General features: G+C 49.8%; 2 protein-coding genes and 1 pseudogene across 2 annotated transcripts; 2 read left to right on the top strand and 1 right to left on the bottom strand.

Annotated features, from left to right (window-relative positions):
• Positions 1-210: 210 nt before the first annotated feature.
• Positions 211-3,459, top strand: LOC117240357. The gene is made up of 3 exons (XM_033506361.1): positions 211-1,919; positions 1,999-2,427; positions 2,517-3,459. Exons 1-3 carry the CDS (start codon positions 211-213, stop codon positions 3,457-3,459), a joined length of 3,081 nt encoding a protein of 1,026 aa, XP_033362252.1.
• A 6,685-nt stretch (positions 3,460-10,144) lies between these two features.
• LOC117240356 lies at positions 10,145-18,704 on the bottom strand (annotated as a pseudogene).
• Positions 18,705-19,752: 1,048 nt separating this feature from the next.
• On the top strand, positions 19,753-20,994 carry LOC117240355. Its single transcript, XM_033506360.1, has one exon. The coding sequence runs from the start codon at positions 19,753-19,755 to the stop codon at positions 20,992-20,994; it is 1,242 nt and encodes a 413-aa protein (XP_033362251.1).
• The last annotated feature ends 1,803 nt before the right edge of the window (positions 20,995-22,797 follow it).

Here is a 22,797-nt window from a genome sequence, read left to right as displayed (position 1 = left end):
AAGTGTGAGGTTAGGACGGTGGAGTAGCCATATTAGGACGCGTGACAACAGCGCCGCTACACGGGCTACCCGAGAAACTACCCAGACGCAGCCATATTGGCGCGTGCGCCGAAGCGCGTCGCGCGGGCCACTTGAAAGTGACAGCGACTGGCAGAGTGGCAAGTGCTGACCGAGCGACATTTCCCGCCCAACGGGGAAACAGACGCAACCATGGCGAAAGGGAAGGAAGTAGAGGAAAACGCTAGGGGACGGAGGGAAACGGAACTGGCTGCGGAGCTGCCACACGTCAGCACCAGGAGCATGACGAAGGCGATGCAGCCAAAGGAGGGACCCTCCCGCTTCACGCTGGACAAGGAGGGAATATGGACTGAGGAAACAACAGAGGAGGAGGAAACCCCCGCCAGAGAAGCACCCCGAGCGAAGAGAAAGAAGGCCAACGAATCCCCCGAACTCCCCGCGGACCCGGCTGAAGAAATGAGAACAGCCACAACGCCGGACATAGGAGCCGAACTGATTCGCCGGGCCGCCGAGGTGGCCAAGGCTGCCGAGGCACCCCGCAACCACAAGGGCACGCAGGTGAAAACCCTGAAGGAGGCGGCGAGAACCATCACCGTGGGCGTGACCGAAATAGTGAGGAGAACGGACCCTGTCACCGACGCACTCGCTATAGCGCAAAGACGCATAGCAACACTGGAGGCGGCGGTAGAGGCACTCCGAAAAGAGCCGGCCTCGCGCCCCACCGCGGATGAGAGCAACTACAGGGCGCGTCTCGCTGCAGTCAAACACCATGCAGAGGAGATGAGATCCTTGCTGCACCGACTGGAGGAACGACTGCAGAGAATAGAAAAAGGAGAAGGAAAGGAGGTCGCTCCTGCCGCGAACACGAGAGGGATGGAGCCTGGAGCCCCAAACGCCCCAGCGCCCAAGGGAGGCCGAACAGCTGTCATCGAATGGCAGACGGTTGAAAGGAAAAGAAGCGGAAAGAAGAAGGAGGCAGGAAAGAAGCAGCCGGCGAAGCTGATACCCGAGACAGGGGCGGAGAGACAGAGGGAAACTCCGGAGAGTGGATTGGAGAACGCACGAAGAGGGGGAGGCAGGGGGCCCCTCCCGCGCGCACCGCGAACGTCAGCGGTAACAATCACCCTGACGGACAAATCGAGCCAATCCTACGCGGAGGTGCTGGCTGCGGCCAAGGACAGTGTCTCCCTGACCGAGCTCGGCATCAACACGATGAGGATGCGGAAGACCATCGCTGGAGGCGTCATCTTAGAGGTCCCCGAAGACCAGGGAAGGGAGAAGGCCGCAGCGGTCGCAGCACAGCTGACGCGGGCTCTGGACCCGAACGAGATCCGCGTGGCGACACCCTTCCGAGCCGCGGAGGCAAGGGTGTCCCTGATAGACATTGCGGCCACCAAGGCGGAAATCCAGAACACCCTGGCGAGGAAGAGCGGCTGCAAGCCGGAGGACATCCGGCTGGGAGAAATCCGCCCCGCCCGGAACGGTCTTGACACCGTGTGGATACGAGGCCCTGCCAGTGCAGTGAGGAAACTGGCCCAGGCTGGAAAGGTCGCCATAGGCTGGTCGACGGCGAAGGTCGAAGCCATCGAACGGAGACCGTTGCAGTGCTACAGGTGCCTTGGGATAGGACACACGGGAAAACCTGCACCGCCAAGGAGGACAAGGGGCACCTGTGCTTCAGATGCGGCGAACCAGGGCACCAGGCGAGAGCATGCACTACTGCGAGCCCGAAATGCCTGCTCTGCGAGGCGCTTGGAGCACCGTCGGTGCACAGGATGGGGGGACCGGCCTGCGCCCCCTCGAAGAAAGGAACGAAAGGTGCCGCCCGCGGATCCACGGCTGCAAGAGGCAGCGAGAAAGGCTCCCCGTCGCAAAGCGACCCTAAGCCCGCGAACAAGGAGGTAGGCACGGAGGAAGCCACAAACAAGGAAAGAACACCAAAGAACTGAGAATGCGCATCCTCCAGACTAACCTGCGAAGGTCAAGGCGAGCACAAGACCTGCTCCACCAAACCATCCGGGAGAGCACGGTCGCCCTAGCGGTGGTGGCGGAATCATACAGAGTTCTGGATGCCCCGGAGTGGGTCGGAGACACGGACGGAATGGTTGCCGTCACCTGGACATCAACGCCCGGGGCGTTCGCTCACGGAGCCCTGCTGGAACGCGGCAACGAATATGCCGCGGTCGAGTGGGCAGGGATGATGGTGGTGGGGGTGTACGTGTCACCTAACAGCGGACGGGCAGCGTTCGAGGAATTCCTGGACGGAGTTGGCGATTGCGTCAGGCGACGACTCCTCCGACAAGTGCTCGTCCTGGGAGACTTCAACGCGCACTCCACGGAATGGGCGAACGCCAGGACCAACGCGCGCGGCCGCACGCTATCAAACTGGGCCGCGGGACTTGGACTTCTGTTAGTGAACAGGGGCTCGATCAGTACCTGCGTGACGTGCAGAGGGAGCCCATTGTTGACATAACATGGGCCTCCCTCGAGGTATTCAGGCGGATCTCAGGCTGGAGAGTGGCCGAAGAGGTCGAGACGCTGTCGGACCACCTCTACATATTCATGGAGGTGGACGCACCTGGACCTGGAATGCCGACGACAAACGACGGTCACTGCCCGCCGAGGGGGAGGCGCGCGCGCCCACCGCCCAGATGGAAAATAAAAGAAAGGAATGAAGATCTACTCCGGGCGGCTGCTATAGCAACAGCTTGGAGCTGGGAGGCCTCGACAACGACGACCGAAGCAGACGTGGAAGAGGAGGCCGAGAACCTCCGCCAAGTCACGACAGCAATCTGCGATGCATCCATGCCACGGGCCACACCGGGCACGATGCGAAGCAGAGCAGTTTACTGGTGGAACCCCGACATCGCGGAACTGAGGACGAGATGTGTCCGGGCCCGAAGACAGTACCTAAGGGCCCGCCGCTGGCGACGACGCGACGAAGAAGAAGTCTCCTTGCGCTACCGGGCGTACCGCGCGCTATGGCGCTCGCTACAAAAGGAAATTAAAAAAGCGAAGGACCGTGCTTGGTCCGAACTGGTCGAAACAGTCGAGTCGGACCCATGGGGAAGGCCATACAGGACGGTGACACAGAAACTACGCGCGAAGGGCCCCCTGACAACGACGGAGATGGAACCTGTGCTGCTGACGCGGATCACCGGAACCCTCTTTCCCCCACATGAAAACAGAGCGGTGGAACAGCCACGGGAAACGACACGACCGCTGGAATGGAGGGACGACTGGGAAGTCATGGAGGAGGAGATATGGGAGGCTACCAGAAGAATGATCTCCCGCAACGTGGCACCGGGCCCGGACGGAATCCCTGGCCGGATCTGGGGGGAAGTGATGGGGGTCATGGCCCCCAGAATCCGGCACCTCTTCACAAGATGCCTGAGGGAGGGAGTCTACGTGGCGGACGACGAGACTGGTCCTGCTCCATAAAGAGGGCCGACCGACGACCTCGCCGTCAGCGTACCGGCCGATATGCCTACTGGACGAGATCGGCAAACTACTCGAGAGGGTAGTCGCCGCCCGCTTGGAACGACACATAGCGGGCCAAGTGCCAGGTTTGCTCGAAAGCCAGTACGGCTTCCGGAAGGGGCGCTCGATGATTGACGCGGTCAGACGCGTACGAGCGATTGCGGAGGACATGGTCTCCCGGAAAGGCGTGGCGCTGGCGGTTTCCCTGGACATCGTCAACGCGTTCAACACCATGCCATCGGACAGGATAGTGACGGCCCTGGAGCACTTCGAGGTTCCCAGCTACCTCGTCCGATTGATCCGAGCCTACCTCGACGACAGGTGGGTGTGTTACACCAGTAAGGAAGGAGAGGAAAAGCGATCCGTCGAGCGTGGCGTCCCGCAGGGCTCGGTGCTGGGCCCCGTACTATGGAACGTTGCGTACGACGAGGTACTGCGATGCCCGCTACCCCCAGGCGCGGCCATGATATGTTATGCGGACGACACCCTAATCCTGGTCGAGGGTCGTGGCTGGCACGAGACGCTGCGCATTGGCGAAATCGCAACGGCCTGTGCGATCCGTGCCGTGAACGAACTGGGCCTGAGAGTCTCCCCTGCGAAGTCGGAGGTCACCTGGTTCTTTGACAGGAAGAGGCGAGGGACACCACCGCCCGGCCTATGCATAAACATGGCAGGTAAAACCGTCCGGGTGGGATCACAGATGAAGTATCTGGGACTCACCATCGACAGCCAGTGGACGTTCGAGCCGCACTTCGACTCACTGATCCCGAAGGTGTCAGCGGCTGCCAATGCCCTGTGCGGCCTACTACCGAACATCGGCGGGGCAGGAGACGCGGTGCGCCGACTTTACGAGGGCGTCGTTCGGTCACGAGTGATGTACGGGGCCCCAGTATGGGCGGACGACCTGATGGCAAGCCGTCGCAGCATTCTGCTCCTGAAAAGGCTGCACAGAGTGACCGCCATCAGAATCATTAGGGGATAGCGGACGGTGTCTCACGCGTCGGCGTCCACCCTAGCCGCGTCCCCCCCGTGGGAGCTGCGGGCGCTGGCGCTCAAAAAGAGATACACCCGCCAGAGAGAATGGCATCCGGGAGAAGACCCCACCGAGCAGGCGGCTCCAAACGACACCGGAACCGCCGAGGAGGACACATGGAACCTATGGCGATCCCAACTGATCAACGGGAGAAGCGAACACCGAGGCGCGGAAGCGGTCCTACCAAACTGGGAGGCATGGAGGAGCCGCCACGGCCTCCCACTCACATTCAGGATGACACAAGTGCTCACCGGACACGGCGTGTTCGGCGAGTTCCTGAAGAGAATAAGGCGAGAGACGACAGACACCTGCCCCCACTGCGGAGAGGGCAGGGACACAGCGCAGCACACCCTGGAGCTCTGTCCGGCGTGGGAGCTGCCCCGCTACACCCTGCGGCACGCCATAGGAGAAACGTTGACACCCTCAGCGATTGTAGAAGCGATGTCAAGAGGGTCACAGGAATACGAGGCCGTCCGCCTCTTCTGCGAGCGAGTTATGCTCGCGAAGGAGCGAGCGGAAAGGGAGAGAAAAAAAAATTCTCACCCCTGCAGGATAAGACGATGGAGAAGGATGGCAGTCAGACGACCCAGAGCCGCCCCGCGACCACCCCAACGGACTACGACCAGAAGAAGTGACAGCGCTAGGGGCAACGACCTCCCCCTAACGCCTACTCAATAGCCGGCTCGAACAAGAGAACGCGAGAAGGGGGTGCAACTGAAGTTAATTCATAAGAGGTTCCTGGAGCACCCCTGTCACGCGCATAAGATGGTCATCGTGGAGTTTTAGTCGGTAGGAGTCTGACACTACTCTGCTGTTACGCGATTATTGCAGCAGCGGAGTGTCCATGAGGATTTCTCCACGTACAAAAAAAAAAAAAAAGGTTACGAACGTTCGGAACGCGGGATCGAATCCCGGCGACCGAAGTCCGATTTTTATTCCACGATTCTAATTAGGAAGAAAATATAGCAGTGCCCCCAGCAGCGACATCTACAGCCACCAACCACAATCATCACGGACTCGACTCATCCTCTACACATTATTTGACTCCAACAATAAAATAAAAACGATCCTCAGTAATCAAACCGTACTTATCAAACGCGTGCTAGACTATGCTAAGACGAATCAACTCGAAAACGTTAGCAACGTCATACGCAAGATTGAAAACCATAACGAGAAAAACGAAATATTGATCTCTTTACTAATTCAGACTGAATCTACCATATCGGAGCTCCATATTAACATCGACGAAATTTTTAACACTATAGTATCAGGAAAACAAGGAATCATAAACCCGCAAATTATGGAACCTAAACAATTCTTAACAACACTCGACCAAATAACGAAGCAAAACTTTATGAGTAATCATATCGATCTTTCAGTTCAAAACTTTCTACTAATTCTAGATCTAAGTAAACTAAAATTATGGACAAATGATAACAAACTCATATATACGATAACTGTATCGTTTTCAGAAGACAACGAATGGAAAATAACAAAAATTTATCCGATACCTTTCAAGCAAAACTCTGTATTTATCGCACCTGTAGTAGAAACTGATACTAATCAGCTTAGAACGATACACCTTTGTCGATAGCCACTACTTAAACAAATATAAACGAACGGCAATCATCGACATTTGTAAGAGAACTCAGTCAAGTCACAATAGAATCAGTTCACCTGAATGTAGAATCGAATTAACTAATAATCAACAGACAGTCAAAACCTGCCCAACTGCTGTATTCAAGTTGGAAGAATTGACGTTCGTACCCTTACAGACAGAAAATCATTATATCATTATCATTAGGAAAAATGTGCAGATCGACGTATCGTGTAAAACACATAAAATCTTAGAAATCAGACAACCGAGTTTAATTAGCAGCAAAACTGGAGTTCGACTCGAGACGTCGTTGCTTGCGGACGTGTTTGCCGCGAGCTCCCGCTCGTGAGCATAAGGCTAGTTGTAATAGTAGTTGGTTAGGGGTAGATGTGTCATATCGTGGGTGGAATTAGTTTAAAGGAAACATGAGAAATACCAATTTTTAACGAGCTAGATAGTGATGGATAATTCCCATTTGAGATGAATTAGGGTGTCGTGGGTACGTACAGTGATTTTAGTTTATTGTTGACTTGAATAAGATGAGAGGGTTTAACGGATGCAAGAAGTCACAGGCTAAATTGGAAGGCGTAGCGGGGCTAAAATCGATATAACAATTAATGTTATTGAGTGAGTAAGCGTTTAGTGAATTTTAATTGAAGTTAAAGTGAGCTAAATTAATATTAAGTTAATCTATTGGCTAAATTAAAGGAAATAGAAATTAGAATTTGACTAGGATAGGAATTGAAATAAAGTGTAATTACGGTTCGGGAACTATAACAAATGAATAACTACGAGTCACATGTTAAGGTGAACGTAGGTTATAGACGGAAGTCTGGTTCGCGACGCAATTGAGAGCGGACATGTTGGTGGATCGCTCTCGCTAGCTAGGTGTCTGACAATATACGATGATACATGCGTGTGAAAATGCAAGCAGGATTGCTAAGGATTGTTGTGAATTACAAGGGGGTGTGAGTGGAATAATATTGAGACGATATCAGAGTGTATGCATATAGAGACATGTGTATGCGACAAGGATTATAATCATATGATCGTTTGAGTACAATTAAAGTGGGAGAAACATGAAGCGTGGCGGTCAATATTGGCATGATAAGTTGTAGGGGAATAGCTGTTAAATTAACTCGAGTACAGCAGCAGCAGCGTAGGATAAAAAAGTGTGTGATGCATTAACGGCTCATTGGTGATGGTGTCTATGATGGATAGCGGTGAATAAGTAAAAGGAGGAGTAATATAATATGTGAGTGTTAGCATACGCTGGTGATCTTCAAACCAAACCAGGGAAAAAGAACGAGTAGCATACATTATATGAATAAATATGTCGGGTTTACATTAGAATTAGGGTTAGGGGCGTGAAACGAATCCTCGCTTGGATAACGCGTTGTCGTTATGCAATAGAGAAGACATTGACTAGTGCAAATACGATTATCATAGAACCGGACAAGTAACCGCGGTAGTTAGGTACTCGAGAAACTAATGACAATGATCCTAGGTTCAGTAACGAATCCGCGGTCGATGGGATGATAGATAAACGTACTCACAAAATCTAAGTCGGACGCGTAATATTCACTGATCGTAAAGAGTTACTCCTTTCATCAATGAGATCGCGATCGAGAATGTCTTTCCCGTCCCGATGATACCACAGAGGAAAGCTATAATGGGGTGTGTCTAAGGACACGAGATCATCGGATTCGTCGAGAAAAGCCTTCGTTCAGAAAGTAAGGGAAATTGGCGTTGCTGCTAATCGGTCAATCTCCATATCGGTGGTTAGAAAAAGATGCTAGCCGCCCTCGAGGGAAAGTTGCTAGTGGGAGACGCCGCTCGTTGAAAAATAGGTCTCCCCTATTTTCCCGTAGTTGGGAAAAAGACTGTTTGTCTGTTTGAAGGACTTTAGTTGACTAAATCTTAAGATTTATAACAGGCCCTCGGGCTAGCTGAACATGTACTGCGGAGACGCATCGACATCTGGCAATCATCTTACTCGAAGAATAGGGTCTGCGTGTGGCGAGCTACGGGACAGAGACCGTTGGAATGTTCACTGTCGCGTGTCGCCACGAATATTTCTTTTAAAGAGAGCTATAGAGTTACTCCATATCTTTGTTAGACAAAGCGTTCATTCCGTGACCGCGGCTACGTTCGGCGACTGACTGTCGCCTCGAGCCCAAGCTCATTATCACAACTCTCGAACAATTACAATCGGATTGAATAACTACAATTGTTCAATTACAGCTATAGTAGACTCTAGGTTACAATGTTGCGGGATTATCCAAAATTCCAAAGGCTCCGGTGTTCTTTCATCTCCGACATATATAGATGAAAGGACACCGGGTCCTTCCTTTGGAATCCATCGGAAAACCCCCAATATTTTAGCCTCTATAACTTAACTCGATTACAATTGTTCGAGATTTGTGATAATGAGGTTGGACTCGAGGCGACAACCAGTCGCCAAACGTAGCCGCGGTCAAGGGATGGACGCTTTGACTGACAAAGGTATGAGGTAATAGTATAGCTCTCCTTAAAAAGAAATAGTTGTTGCGGCACTCGACAGTAAACATTCCAACGGTTTCTGTCCCGTGGCTCGCCACACGCAGACCCTATTCTCCGGGTAAGACGATTACCAGACGTCGATGCATCTCCACAGTACATGTTCAGCTAGCTTGAGGACCCGTTATAAATCTTAAGATTTAGTTAACTAAAGTCCTTCACACAGACAAACAGTCTTTATCCTGACAGTCCCTAAATCTCTAACACCTACTACGGGAAGATACGGGAAGTCTGCTTTTCTCAAGGACGACTCTTCCCGCTAGCAACTTTCTCTCGAGGGCGGTTAGCATCCTTCTTCAACTACCAACATAGAAATTAACCAATTAACAGTGACTTCTATTTCCCTCACTTTCCTAAGGAAAACTTTCCTTAACGAATCCGATTATCTCGTACCCTTAGCCACGCTTCCGTAGCGTCATCGTCACAGAAAGACAGTTCCTCTACGTTCCTTGAGTAGTCATTATCTTAACTTATATCGCGCACTTTGCTCAATCGCCACCTTAACTCGTCGTCTATCAGTTGTAACCGAGAATTGCGAATCGTCAAGTGTAATCGCAAGTTCTACGCAAAGTATCGAAAGAGAGAATTGTTAATAAATATACGGTTTAAATATCTCCGAGTGTTTCTTTGGCACCTATCACGTCCAACACACTTCAAATTCAGACGACATGATCCGTTAATTTCGCGATTTCCTGTGTCTTCTACGTGACACTATCTTCCATTATTGTGTGGAAGAGAAATCGGATAATATTAATAACTTAAAAAGAAAGAAACAAAATCAAGAGAACATGGTAGTCGCCAAAAGAATAAAAATTGAAAAGTTACAAGAAGTACCAAAGATGAAAAGCAAAGGGAAACGAAACAGAAAAACGAACGTGTGTTGAACGAACAGGAGAAGAAAAGATTAAACTGAAAGATATCAAACCTTCCAAAAAAGATTTGAGATATGCGCTTATCAATGTTAATAATGGTGACGATAACGAGCAGAAGCCAAGGATATTTGCGTATGGATTTTACTGGGATAACAACCCTGATTTAACTCTCCTTCAGCGTAAAGAGTAATCTAGCGATTGTGAAGAAAAGCTAAAACTGAGAAATAAGAAATTAAGTGCCATCCACTTTTCCGTTAGGTCACTACCCGCAGTCTCCGTAATTTTTAAGAGCGCCTAATAAACCTAAGCAGCTTTCCAATAACCCTCCATAAACGGGAAACCTTTCTAGGCTTAAAAAGTCCCTCAGGACAAAAGGATTAACTTAAAACATGTGTTAAAATAATGACGTTGGAAAGTTAAAGTTTTATGGTGGGGCCTTAGGTTTATTAAGGATCTGTTTAATGGTGCTTGGGTCTTGACGGTCTGACAATGAAGGACGTCGCACAGATCATCTTGCGCGAAGTAACGAAGGTTTTGCTCACATGATGTAATGAAATATGTGTCAAAACGTTTTATTATTTTTAATCATTTTGTACACTGCTTCTCTAGATATTCTACAGCCATTTGTTGAACACGAGTCACGTCTTCCTCAGTATCATGCTGCTCTTCAAAATTGATGAACTTTTTAAAGAGGATCTTCACCTTTCTAGGCGGTAATGCCTGAACAACTGCTCTCTCTAGAACTTTCCTGTAAATGCAAATTATTAGAAGGTAAATTCTCTATGAAATTAAAAAGACAAAATATAGTTGAAAAAATATTTTTACCTTCCTATATCAGTATCATTAGATTTAATTAGAGAATCAACATAACAAGACCATATATCCACCCGTTTCAGATAAGAACTTAAAATTTGCTCAAACAGAGTTACTGCTCTCTCTTTATTTCTGTAGTGTACATACGTTCAGATGCTGGCAAAGGTTGGAATGCTCTCTGCATAATACGCCTCGATTTGTCCCCCAAGCCCATTTTTAGTAACCCTTCTCCACAATTAAACCACATCTCGGGAATATGGTTAAATTTTCCAATCATGGTATTAATTGTTTTCTCTAGTTCCATCTGCCTGCTAGCCTCGACATGTACAGTCAACATGTGACTGTATACTTTCAGTGCCTCTTGAAAAACATCATTCAGTGCTTTAGGAATTCCGAATTTAGACTCTAAATTCAACCAAGCCTTCCAAACGTTTAATTTTTCCTTCTGTTCCCTGAAATTAATCGTTTTCACCGCTTCTCTTGCAACTGCTCTTGCTTTCTCGATTTCTGTTGTTTGTAAATGATATGCCATATACTGTAACCATACTATTGAACTGTCTAGACTAGCTAAAACTAATCTGTGGAATTGATGTACAGAATTTGGTAACTGGTTGTTGGCGAGCGCTTCTTCTCTTTGACGTATTTCATGTTTCTCCTGTCTTTTTTGTTCTCGACGTTAATTTCTTATTTCTCAGATTTGGTTTTTCTTTTACTTCATCTTTACTATCGCAAGATGACTCTTTATCCTGAAGGAGAGTTGAGTCAGCATATTCCAAATCTTTTTCAGAAGGTTTGGTCTTCCAGTTTAGTCTTTTCTTCTCCTGTTTGTTCAATACACATTCTCTTTGAATATTCCTTTTTGTAAATCTTTCTCTGGTTTTTCTCTGTTTCGTTTCCCTTTGTTTTTCATGTTTCGTCTTCCCGTATCTTTTCAATTTTTATTTCTTTGGCGAGTGCCACATACTCCTGATTTTGTTTCTTTCTTTTTAAGTTATTATTATCATCCGATTTCTCTCTCACATAACACTTCTTTTCAAATGCAGATTTTATGACGCTGAGAGGCATAATATCGGATTTTTGGGAATTTAATGAAGCGTAACATTTAATTTTAAAATGAATAATATAAGGTGTTAGATCTAGCAGTAAACTATTTATGTGACGACGTACAGTTATCGCAGCTAAAGTTCCGTTGCCAATACCTTGAAGGAATATCAAGATAAATCAATTTGTCACCATTAAGATTCTACCACGTAGCAATTTACCGCCAGGAAATTGTATTTATTTATTTTGTTTGGCACTTATTTTATGCATTATTGACAATAACGTGGTTATAATCGTCCCAGAAATTTTGTCCCCTATTTTTTTATTCTCGGAGTAATGATTCTTAGACACTATACCTAGCAAGTTATTCTGCAATTGAACAACCAACCAATCAGGCGTAACTTTTTCAATCTTTCCAGTAACTCTTTGCCCTAATTTGACAGATGCAATGGGTCTGTTTTTGTAATATGAATTTCTTGAAAGTTCTACTAATTTATTAAAATACAGGATCAATGGATCCAATGCTGCCACTATTCTACTTTTAGGATTAGATGGATCATCGTATATTTTCTTTAGCGACAATGTTAGTCCTAATTGTTGTTCTTTCCTGTTAATAGAAAATATTTTTGTCAATAAAATTTAGTTTGTGTGCAGTAGATTAAACTTACTAACGTTACTATGGGACACATATCCAAATGGCGTACATTCTGCAACTGGTAAAATAAGTCTTATACCATCTGACCCCATATCTTTGATCGTACAAGGTATACAGTCTCCTATTTTCAGTTTTTCAAAATTCCAGTACCTTCCTTGAGTTGCAAAATTCCTAATTAAAATTAAATTAGGTACTGTAGCAAATACAAGAGCTGGAAGTGTATGATCAGGAACATATTTTGATGCTAGTAGAGCTGCAATTTCCACACAAGGTGACATGTGACCAGCTGGTAAAAATCCTGCACTAACAGTTTGTCCTTTATATCTACTGACTCTTAAATATAATCCCTGGGTGGATGATTCTATTATTATGCCCTCTACTTCTTCATCGAGAAAGCGAGAGAGCGGGAATCAAAGACTAATGTAAAATAATGCCTAGCATAATGCTCATGCCACGTATCATATAGTTGCTGAAACTTTCATGCTTCCTACATAGATATAAAGATAAATTGTTTCATTATAAATATTAATAATAAATATTAATTGAATAAATATAGATAACAATGACCACTATAGGTTTCATATATGAAGTATTAGACCGAACGAAGTATGAAATATACTAGTACTCCGTATAACATTTATAATAAAACAATCGTCTACTCAGATTTAATTTTTTCAATTTATAAAAATATGAATTTACACGAACACCCGCATTTTACTTATCATTACTTCCACAACAACGTTCTGTTTCTAAAGTTCAGATTTTTGTAACTGCAGTTAAACGTGACACCCACATAAGCACGCATCATTTTTTTGTATTCTGCTACAATAGCACTTGTAATAGTTCTGCTCATAAAGAAATTTGACAGGCGTGTAATAGACAAAAAAACATTTATAAAGTCGTTTCCCCATTTACCCTTGTGCTACGTGCATTGTTTTTTACATGAAAATGCGACGCACTTACAGTTCGCCAGGCCTATTATACCGACTGCCAGTCATTCGGCTAATCCGTTTCCCATTCTTATTCACCATTCTTCACTCGTCCTACACTCTCTCCCGTAATCACTGTAGCGGCACATGAGTCAGAGGACAATTCAAATCATGTTGTTGTTTTGCCTTACAAGTAATGTAAGAACAAATAAACTCCATGCAAAACAATGTCGCCGCTTCGGGCAACCGTAGATCAAACGTAGACGAATTCGAATTTTCCGGTTCTCCCCTGGCCAGTATAAATAAACGGACGCGATCGCGTGCGTTTTAGTGTGGAATAGTATCGAAGAGTATTGAAATGTATCGAACAGTATCGAACAGTACATATAGAGTATCGAATATTATCTACAGAGTATCTCCGATTATTTATCGAGTTACGCGACGAACATTAATGAGTATTTATTGTATTTTGTACCAACGACTCACGTATTCGGCTGTAAATAATTTATTTATTTATTTATTCAAGATATATTTGACGGACTGCGACAGCAATATTTCGCTCTCGTTATTTCGCACAACCTATCATCGACCAATTTTCCACATTGGTGACCCCGACGTGATTTGAGTTAGCGAAATTTAGTATTGTGAGTCTGAGTGCGCTAACAATGTTGAGCGAAAACACAACGGTTGCGACTAGTCAAACAATTCGCGTGCCTCCGCTGAAGCCGCAGAAAATCGTGTTCTGGTTCTCTTTATTCGACAGACAACTCGCGGCGGTGGGCGTCACGGGTGACGAAGAAAAATCCACCGCCCTTCTCGGGTGCCTCAAACCAGGATATTTAGAACGGATAAGGGACATTGCATTGGATCCCCCGACCACCGGACAATATGACCAACTAAAAGATGAGTTAATACGAAGTCTGTCCGAGTCCGACAGCGAACGGGGAAAAAGGTTGGTAAAAAACGAAATTATGGTCAACAATTGAGCACTGCAATCAATGTAATCGTGAGTATGTGATACACATGATTATTTGAATTTACGCACGTGAGCTACCATCCATCATGAATCTTATAATACTATACTTATAATTAAATTACAAATTTCAATCCATCATCTTAGCCTTAAAACTTACATACTAAATTAATAATTCAACACTATTAACGCCCATATTTATATAAATAATTTATTTCCATATTTATAATATGACACTTCGTAACCTAAGCAAGTCTCATACAAGTACTAAAAATACTTATAACCTAAAGCACTTAACTATCCAATTAAGTCATAACGTCAACTCTGCACCTAAACTACTATTCCTTTTCATTCTTCATCCTAAAAATCCGTCACAGTTACCACTCAGTCAATTATAATACCATCACCTCTGTGTACACACAATATATAACAGTATAAACCTCCTCTTAACAAATTAACTATAGTAAAGTTTCATTACATTTGTACGTCAAACTTATGAAATTCACTGACTAAACCATCCATACTATAATATATTGTTATACAAGTATCAGTTACTAAAAGACTATGGGGAGCCTGAGGCGGCTATGGGTTCTCAGGGCGTAGGACCACGCCCTGGAAATCCCCGACGAATCTGATATTCTCCTATAGCCGGATGGTGACTGGTCGGCGCCTTTGGCACCCGCTAGTTTGCCGATCCGGTGCGGAGAACTCTCGGAGAAGTTAGTGGGCCCGTATCTCCCACGAACACTTACCTCACATTCTTGTGGGGCTCCCCGTCACTCTGCACCAGCTTTGACCGGGGCAGGGTGCGAAAGAGTGAGTGGCACCAGGATGGAAACCCTTGTTGGCGACCTCGGCGATTTCTTAGAATTACAATGGATATAAAAACGAATCAAAGAATCGTTTACGGTGGGGAGGGATACCATAATACCGGCGCAGCCGCGAGTTGTAAAGCGGCCCCTCTGCGTCGTCATCGAGCAACCGTGGCCATCCGGGGACGGGCCGCCAGTACCCTGGACACGCTCATGCGTCTGGCGAAGGGGACACGCGAACTGGGCGCACTCGGAGAGGTTCGGAGGAACCCGATGTTATGACCGTCGGCCCGGTATCTTCGTGGGGTGGGATGAGGCGGCGGCGCGGCGGCCGGGGGGGGGGAGTGAAATCCGACGGCGAAATGTCGTCGTGCTCTTCCTATTCGACCTTTGCGGGCACGCTCGGCAAGCGATCGTACCGCAGGATTACCGGGTCCGCGGAAAGCACCACCCCCGTCGATAACGGTCGCGGCGGCGGCGCGGGACACCGTACACGGCGGGGGGACGCGTTCGCGGGGGTCCGGAGTCCGCACCACTGCTGGCTCACGATAAAAGGAAGAAGAGGGGCACGAAGCGCGGGAAGGATAGCGACAACGACACCGACACCGACACCGAGGCTGCCACCGTGGCCGCCGCCACCTTTACCATCCGCGACGGTGCCGACAGCGGCAACGACACGCGGAGTGACGAAATGAGGATCGGACCGGTCGACAAGCAAGCTACCGTGAAGGACGTGGAACCGACCCAGGATCAGAAAGAGGAGGAGGTCGCATACCTGCGAAGGAGGGTGCGCTTTCAGGAGAGAGAGACGGTGTCTCCAAGAGACGGTTGACCAAGGAATGCACGGAGAGCAGCCAAAAATGATAACATCGACGGTGAAGGACGAGAGGTGAGGATCACCTCTACGAGGGGGACGAAAGAAAATGCTCCCGGGGCCCCAACGGGAACGATTATGGGTCCCCCTCCCCACCTCCTCCACACACCTGGTCAGCGTCGCGCCGTTTCCGCTGTCCCGACGGGTCGGGGAGTAATAATAAACAAACAAAGAAAACGGATAGAGGTCCAGGACCTCGAGATCCACTAGAGGATCTCAAGATCCTGTTCCTCCGCAAGTTGGAAGAGTGTCGGCGACAAATAATGCCAGGGGGGGGGGCGATCCTCCCGGCTACGGACGCTGGTGTTATGTAAACTTCAGGGTTGGTTGATGAAATAAAATAGCTGAGTCGTAACACAACTATTAATTTTGTTTTAATTAAACTTTGGTATGCATTCAGCAATCACAATGTAATACACACTGAATTAACATAAATCACAATTCACTGGAACCACGTTATGTAAGACTTAGTTACAATGATACGTTAAGTACGCGACTGTTATAAGGGGCGAGACCGATAAAGATATGTTGACTATTCTAAGGATACAGAATAAGTAAGTTTTTCTGGCAATAGTGTGTCTGAGGAAGGTTAGAGCTGGGTGTGTCTAAGGACACGGCGCTATCGGATTTGTTGATGACAATTTTGGTTAAGGAAGTGAGGGCAGTAGACACCGTCTCCGATTGGATAATAAGGCGGTTGGTGGACCAGGAAGGGTTTCAGCCGCCCTCGCGAGAAAGTTGCTAACGGAACATAAAAGATGTGAAGAAAACCAACTTTCTATGCTAACACGTGGTAGACAATAAACGTAAAGGAAATCTAAGACAAGAAATACTCGCTTGGTCCGAAGGACATTAACTATGAAAATTCCAAGACCCCTGGTGGGTACTTAAGACTATTGAGGGTACGCGCCAAAGATGTGCAGATATCTGGGTGCCATCCTGTCCGCAGAGTGTGGCCCGGTCTCTGATGTGAATCGACGTTACAGTAGCGTAGCCGTAAGAACCGTACAAGCACGATTGCGGCCGGCGAGAGACACCTCGCGGTCGACCGTGGAGTCGTCGGCCGACGAGGCAGGGTTTATTACCGTCATAGGCGGAGGAAGAGGGAGAGCGAGGCGAAAAACAGGAAGCCCACGGCGCAACCTCTTCCAACGGTCCATGCGCCGACCGACGCAAGAACCAAGGGACGGGTATTGTTACGCCACGAGGCTTACCACAGGCTGTATTTTCTAATTGTCGCTCGCGGTCCTACAGTGTCGCAGGCAGATCGTCTTATCTGCCTGCCGGATCATATACAATGTATCGACGAGAGCATAGTTGTCGCCAAGCAGCGAGCTCTAGAAACGTCGATTTTTGTCCATTACGTTTTTCACACAAGAAGAGGCATACGTGATCATAGGCGCGAGCGGTGGTGTGACCCGAGCATAGTGGGGGTCGTCTTCCAAATGAGACAAAGAAATCATCGAAAGGCGATCAAACTTCTGACGAGTCAAACGTGACACAACGAGAAATCTGACGAGCAAAATCAGATAGTCTAACGAATTCATCTAGAGATACCGTAAAGTCGAGTCAACTTCATGTAATATATTCATCATATTATTGTAAAATATATTATTTTATGTTAACCTGTTAATACAGTGTTACATTCATTGAACCACCTCTGTTATCTTAACACAAACAGGGGAACGACTATTTCGCGGCGTCGATTAACATAATCGTAGCGAGAATTTACGCTTCTCGCTGACGCGTTTTCCCAGCGAACGCGTCTCTTCACGAACGGTCGTAACAGGTATCGTCGTCTTTTCCATTGTCGAAGTTGCGAACAGGGGCCTCGGCGCCCAGGACGGCGACCAACAGTGGCGGAACAAGGGCAGGGACTTTTCGGCGCCGCTCGGCCTCCGGTACGCCCCCGCACGGGAAGGTAATCCAAGCGAGGAGCGGGCAAGGGCGATGGATCCGGAGCGGTATCGCTCACCGTGAGGGACGGCTGGGGCTTCACGTACAGGGATGCGATATCGGTGGTGAAGAGGGAAGTCAAGTTCTCCGAACTCGACTTCACGGAGTTAAGACCGAGGAGGACAAACACGGGGGCGCTGCTGTTCGAAATCTCAGGCCAGGACGCTGGCTGCAAAGCTTCGCGACTGGCCGAGCGAATGGCGGCCACGCTGAAGGATTTGCTCGCCAGGGTAACCGTGCCGCGAAGGACGGCCGAGCTAAGAGTGATCGGACTGGAGGACTCGATCACCTCGGAGGAGGTGGCAGCCGCTGTTGCTGAGGCCGGGGGCTGCCACGCTGACGAGGTCAACGTGGCAGTCATACGCTCCGCTCCTCGGGATCTCGGACTGGTATGGCTGCGCTGCCCGCTGATAGCGGGCAGGAAAATCAGCAGAGGAGGAGACGCCCTACCAGGAGGTAGGATTAACATAGGTTGGTCAGCGGCGAGAGTTTCCCCTCTACCTGCGCGCCGACTCCAATACTTCAGGTTCATGGAGTCGGGTCACGTGCGCCGGGACTGCACATAGATGGCGGACCGGCCGGAGCGCTTTTACGGGTGCGGGGCGGAAGGACATCGCGCCAGGGACTCTTCGGCGCGAGTACCCATGTGTCCGGTATGCGCGGACCTGGGACTGCCCGCGTTGCACCGTGTTGGGTCACCGACATGCAAACTGCCTGCCCGTAAGAAGAGGGCCGCACAGGAAACAAGGACCGTTCCACGCGACGGTGGGGACGTGGTGACGAGGAAGGAAACGATGCTGTCGTCAACTGACCCCACGAAGGCCAGAAGAGAGGACAGAGAAGTCGGACAAAACGACTGCGAGGGGAACGGCCCGGAGGAGCCTATGAAGACGGAGCCTTCCCCGACGTGAGCGGAAGAAGAGGAGGTGGACAACTGCTCCTGCAGTGCAATCTTAACCGCTCCCGCCGGGTTCAGGACTTAATGTTCCAGAGGTTGACGGAGCGGCGGATTGGTCTGGCAGCAGTGGCCCAGCCGTACAGCATTCCCGGCGCGTCACGAGGAGCTGGGGATCTGATAGGCTCGGTCGCCATATTCTGGACCGGGATCGCGGGAAACCCCCCTGCTCGGTGATCGAGCGGAACGGGGCTTCATAGCCGAGAAATGGGGCGACCTGGCCGTGGTGGCCGTCTACGTGTCGCCCAACATCAGCCGGACCGAATAAGCCTCCTTCCTGGACGGACTCGCGGCTGCGCGAGACGTTTGGGCGCCTGCCCGACACTGATCCTCGGGTACATCAACGCCCACTCAACGGCGTGGGGATCCCGCAGGACCAACGGAAGGGGGCGCGACGTGCAGGGCTGGGCGTTCGCACTCGACCTCCGGCTTATGAACCGGGGGTCGTCTAACACGTGCTTGGCACGGCGGGGCGAGTCCATAGTGGACCTCACATGGGCAAACCCTGCCGCATCTCGCCGTGCTTGCGGTTGGGAGGTTTCCCCGGCGGAGACCCTCTCGGACCACCTTTATATCTTGATGGATGTGGCGGTTGGCACAGCGATGGGCGACCGTTCGTTGGGTGCGCGCGGTTCCAGCAGCCCACCGGGAAGGAGAAGAAGATTCCCGCGATGGGCGGTGACTGCTATAGCCGTCACTTGGTAGAACGAATCCCCGACCGACGAGGATGCGGAAGCGGGCGCGACTCGGCTGAGGCGCGACATGCACGCGATCTGCGATTCGTGTATGCCGCGGTCTGGAGCCCCGCGCCGCGTCGGCGCTGTGTACTGGTGATCCGAGGGGATCGCTTGTCTACGCGAGGCGTCCATCCACGCTCGGCGCCGGTACACCAGATCCCGCCGTAGGCGGCGATTAGACGAAACCACTGGTCCCGGGAGCAGCGAACGAGGGAGATGGCAACTTTACCGAAGAGGAGGAGCAGGAGCCTCAACCGCCGGAAGAAGAACCACGTGTCACCGCGAGAAGTTGGAGCCCGGAATCAAGCGTCACCGAGGAAGAACTTGCCGGGGCCGTCGTAGGCGCGGAAAGCTCAGGGTCCCGATGGAGTCCCAGCCCTCCTGTGGAAGGACGTCTCCGGGGTCTTGGCCCCGAGAGTAACGCGTCAGTTGCTGTAGAACATCGCGTATGACGCGGTGCTTCGGACGCCGATGCTCCCGAACTCGGCACTGGCGTGCTACGCCGACGACATGTTGGTGCTGGTCTAGTGCACGGCATGGGGTAGAACCGTCCGCCTCGCTAGCGGTGGCCTGCGTGATCGCCGAGATCAAGGGATTGGGACAGAGGGTGTCCCCTGAGAAGTCCGAGGCAATGTGGTTTTGCCGCAAGGCCGATCACGGGAGGCCTCTAGCTGGTTATTGTCTGAGGTTGGAGGGGGCTGAGATCGTGGTTGGAACAAGAATAAAGTATCTGGGTCTGACCCTCGACAGCCACTGGACCGTCGGCGCTCACTTCGAGCGCCTGGCACCGTCTGTTGAGGCGACGGCGAACGCCTCAGGATGTTTGCTGCCTTGGCTGGGCGGGCCCGACGTCGGAGTGCGCCGGCTGTACGCCGGCATGGTGCGATCGAGGCTCCTCTATGGACCTCCGATCTGGGCGGGGGATCTGATGACCAACCGTCGCAGTCTCCTAGCGGTCAGGAGGCTGCACAGGACGGTGGCCATCAGGGTGAGCGGCTTGCGTACCATTTCGGCGGCAGCAGCGGCAGTGCTCGCCGGGTTTCCCCTGTTCGAATTGCAGGCCCTGAGGTGTCGCGAGATTTATCCTCACACTCGGGGTCTGTCGGGCGGGATAGACCCGATGGGCGCCGACGTCAGCGTTCGGGCTCGGCGGGCTTTGCTTGACAGATGGCGCGCCAGCCTCGACACGAGATGGGGTGCGCCGGGGATAAGGGTCCTAGGGACCGTCCTGCCAAACTGGGACGCTTGGTTGGACGACAGCGGGTCTCCCCTGACCTACAGGGTGACGAAAGTGCTCACCGGACACTGTTGCTTCGGCGAGTATCTGCACCAAATCGGGAAAGAGGCGACCGCGCGTTGCCACCACTGCAATGCGACCGTGGATTCGGCGCAGCACACGCTGGAATACTGCCCGGCCTGGGCGCGGCCGCGCCGCGACATCATCGTGGAAATCGGATGGGACCTCTCGCCGCCGACGATCCTCGAGACGTTGTTGGCAAGCGAGAGAAGGAGGATGGCCGTGACCTCCTTCTGTGAGCAAGTTATGTTTCGAAAAGTGGCCGTGGGGAGGATGAGGGTGCGGTACTCTCACCTTGAGATGATTGACTTGCGAGGGCGCTGCAGAGGCTGTGGGCGCGCTTCGGTGAGGCGCACTAGGTCCGCCGAACCCTCCGGTGGGGTGCAAACTTAGGCGCTGGTAGCTCATCGCCCCGGGGCCGCAAAGAATCCCGGTAGGGGAACCGGACTGTCGGGCACGGCGGCTGCGGCGACGAGGCGCGGTGTTACGTGGCCGCACAGCGCTCCATTAGGGGACGTATTAAGCGCGGGGGGCGGTGTATCGCTCACACCGGTTCCCGGGCCCCTCTCGATCGCAGCCGGGACGATCATCGTGAAGGTTTTAGTCGGTTGGAGTCCGGCATTACCACGCCGCTTTACCCCACCCCCATCCGCCGCTTTGCCCGTGCGGATTTCCTCCATGTTAATAAAAAAAAGGCTACTACAAGACTATAAAATATTCATTTAAAATACCCCTATAATAATTCAGCCATAGGCTTACATGTATGATTTCATTTAGCTGACACGCCAATTTATACATCGACTGTTCTTGTAGCATCGAAAAGCTCAATTTATCAAGCAATTTACAACTAAACGTTTGTATATATTAAATATTATAACCACCGATTACATCAAATTCAAACTTTTTAATTTCCACTATTTATTAGTGCTTATAGGCGACTAATTGTCCTCTCCACATCACACGAATATACCTCTATCTCCTTACTGTTCATTAAACGGTCAATTAATAGTCTATTAAAGTATTTGTCACGAATTGTCTCTCCTCAACTGTCATAACAACATCATATTTATCTTTGTTCGAAATTTTAGTTGGCTGTCCGTTTATGGCACGGATAAGCTCATTTCCCTCATTAGGAAATTCCGACTTACCAGTCCTCCCAGGGCTATAATTCGGAATTTGAGTGGCCGTCTGTTTATGACACGGACAGGACCATTCCTCTCGTTAGGAAACTCCGAGTTACATGTCCTCCCAAGGCGGTAAATGTAATGACTCGAGGCCAGGAAAAAACCCAGGAAAGGACCAGCCGGAAGAGTACGGTGGAGAGAAGAAATACAACGGCGGGAGGAGAGAATCAGGAACGGGGAAGTTTAGTTCATCTTCAACCATCTGACATTACAGACTTAGGACGACAGTGGTCCTTCCTTAGTTCGGTTAAGTGTTACAACTAGTACAAATAAAGTGCCATCTAAATCTAACACTCGAGTTATTTCATCTCCTCCATCTTGAACGTTGAGTTATTCGAGGTACGCGATATCGACCGATCGGTTTGACCTGACCGGTTGCTCTTTAGTCGATAATACACCACAATCTTATTTGCGTTATTACAACCATCCACTCTTATTTTCATTGTTTTAACAAATTCTAGCCTGAGGGCCCGTCATAAATCTTAGAATTTAGTTGACTAAAGTCCTTCAAACAAACAGTCTTTGTCCCAGCTACGGGAAGATAGGAGAGACCTATTTTTCAACGAACGGTGTCTCCCACTAGCAACTTTCCCGCGAGGGCGGCTAGCATCCTTTTCTAATCACCGATATGGAGATTGACCAATTAGCAGCAACGCCAAATTCCCTCACCTTCTGAACGAAGGATATCCTCGACGAATCCGATGATCTCGTGTCCTCAGACACACACCATCATAGTTTTCCTCTGCAGCATCATCGCGACGGAGAGTCATTCTCTCGTGAGGTCGTATTAGCGAGTTACTTAGAGTCTGTACGCTCGGTGGATATTCCACGGTTTCGCAAAGAGTCCGACTTAGATTTTGTGAGCACGTACACCTATTATCCCGTTGACCGCGGATTCGTTATTGAACCTACGACCAACATCACTAGTACCGCGAGTGTCCAACCGCCGCGGTTGATTGTCGAGTCGGTAGCATCCATACTCGTATTAATAGACCGTACCTTCGTTATAACA

This window comes from Bombus vosnesenskii, unplaced genomic scaffold (assembly GCF_011952255.1).
Source record: "Bombus vosnesenskii isolate JDL3184/JDL3185 unplaced genomic scaffold, Bvos_JDL3184-5_v1.1 scf7180000014621, whole genome shotgun sequence".
In the NCBI taxonomy this organism is placed as follows: Eukaryota; Metazoa; Arthropoda; class Insecta; order Hymenoptera; family Apidae; genus Bombus; species Bombus vosnesenskii.
Note: the sequence above shows the minus strand (reverse complement) of the source record. Positions and strands in the feature narration are given on the sequence as shown.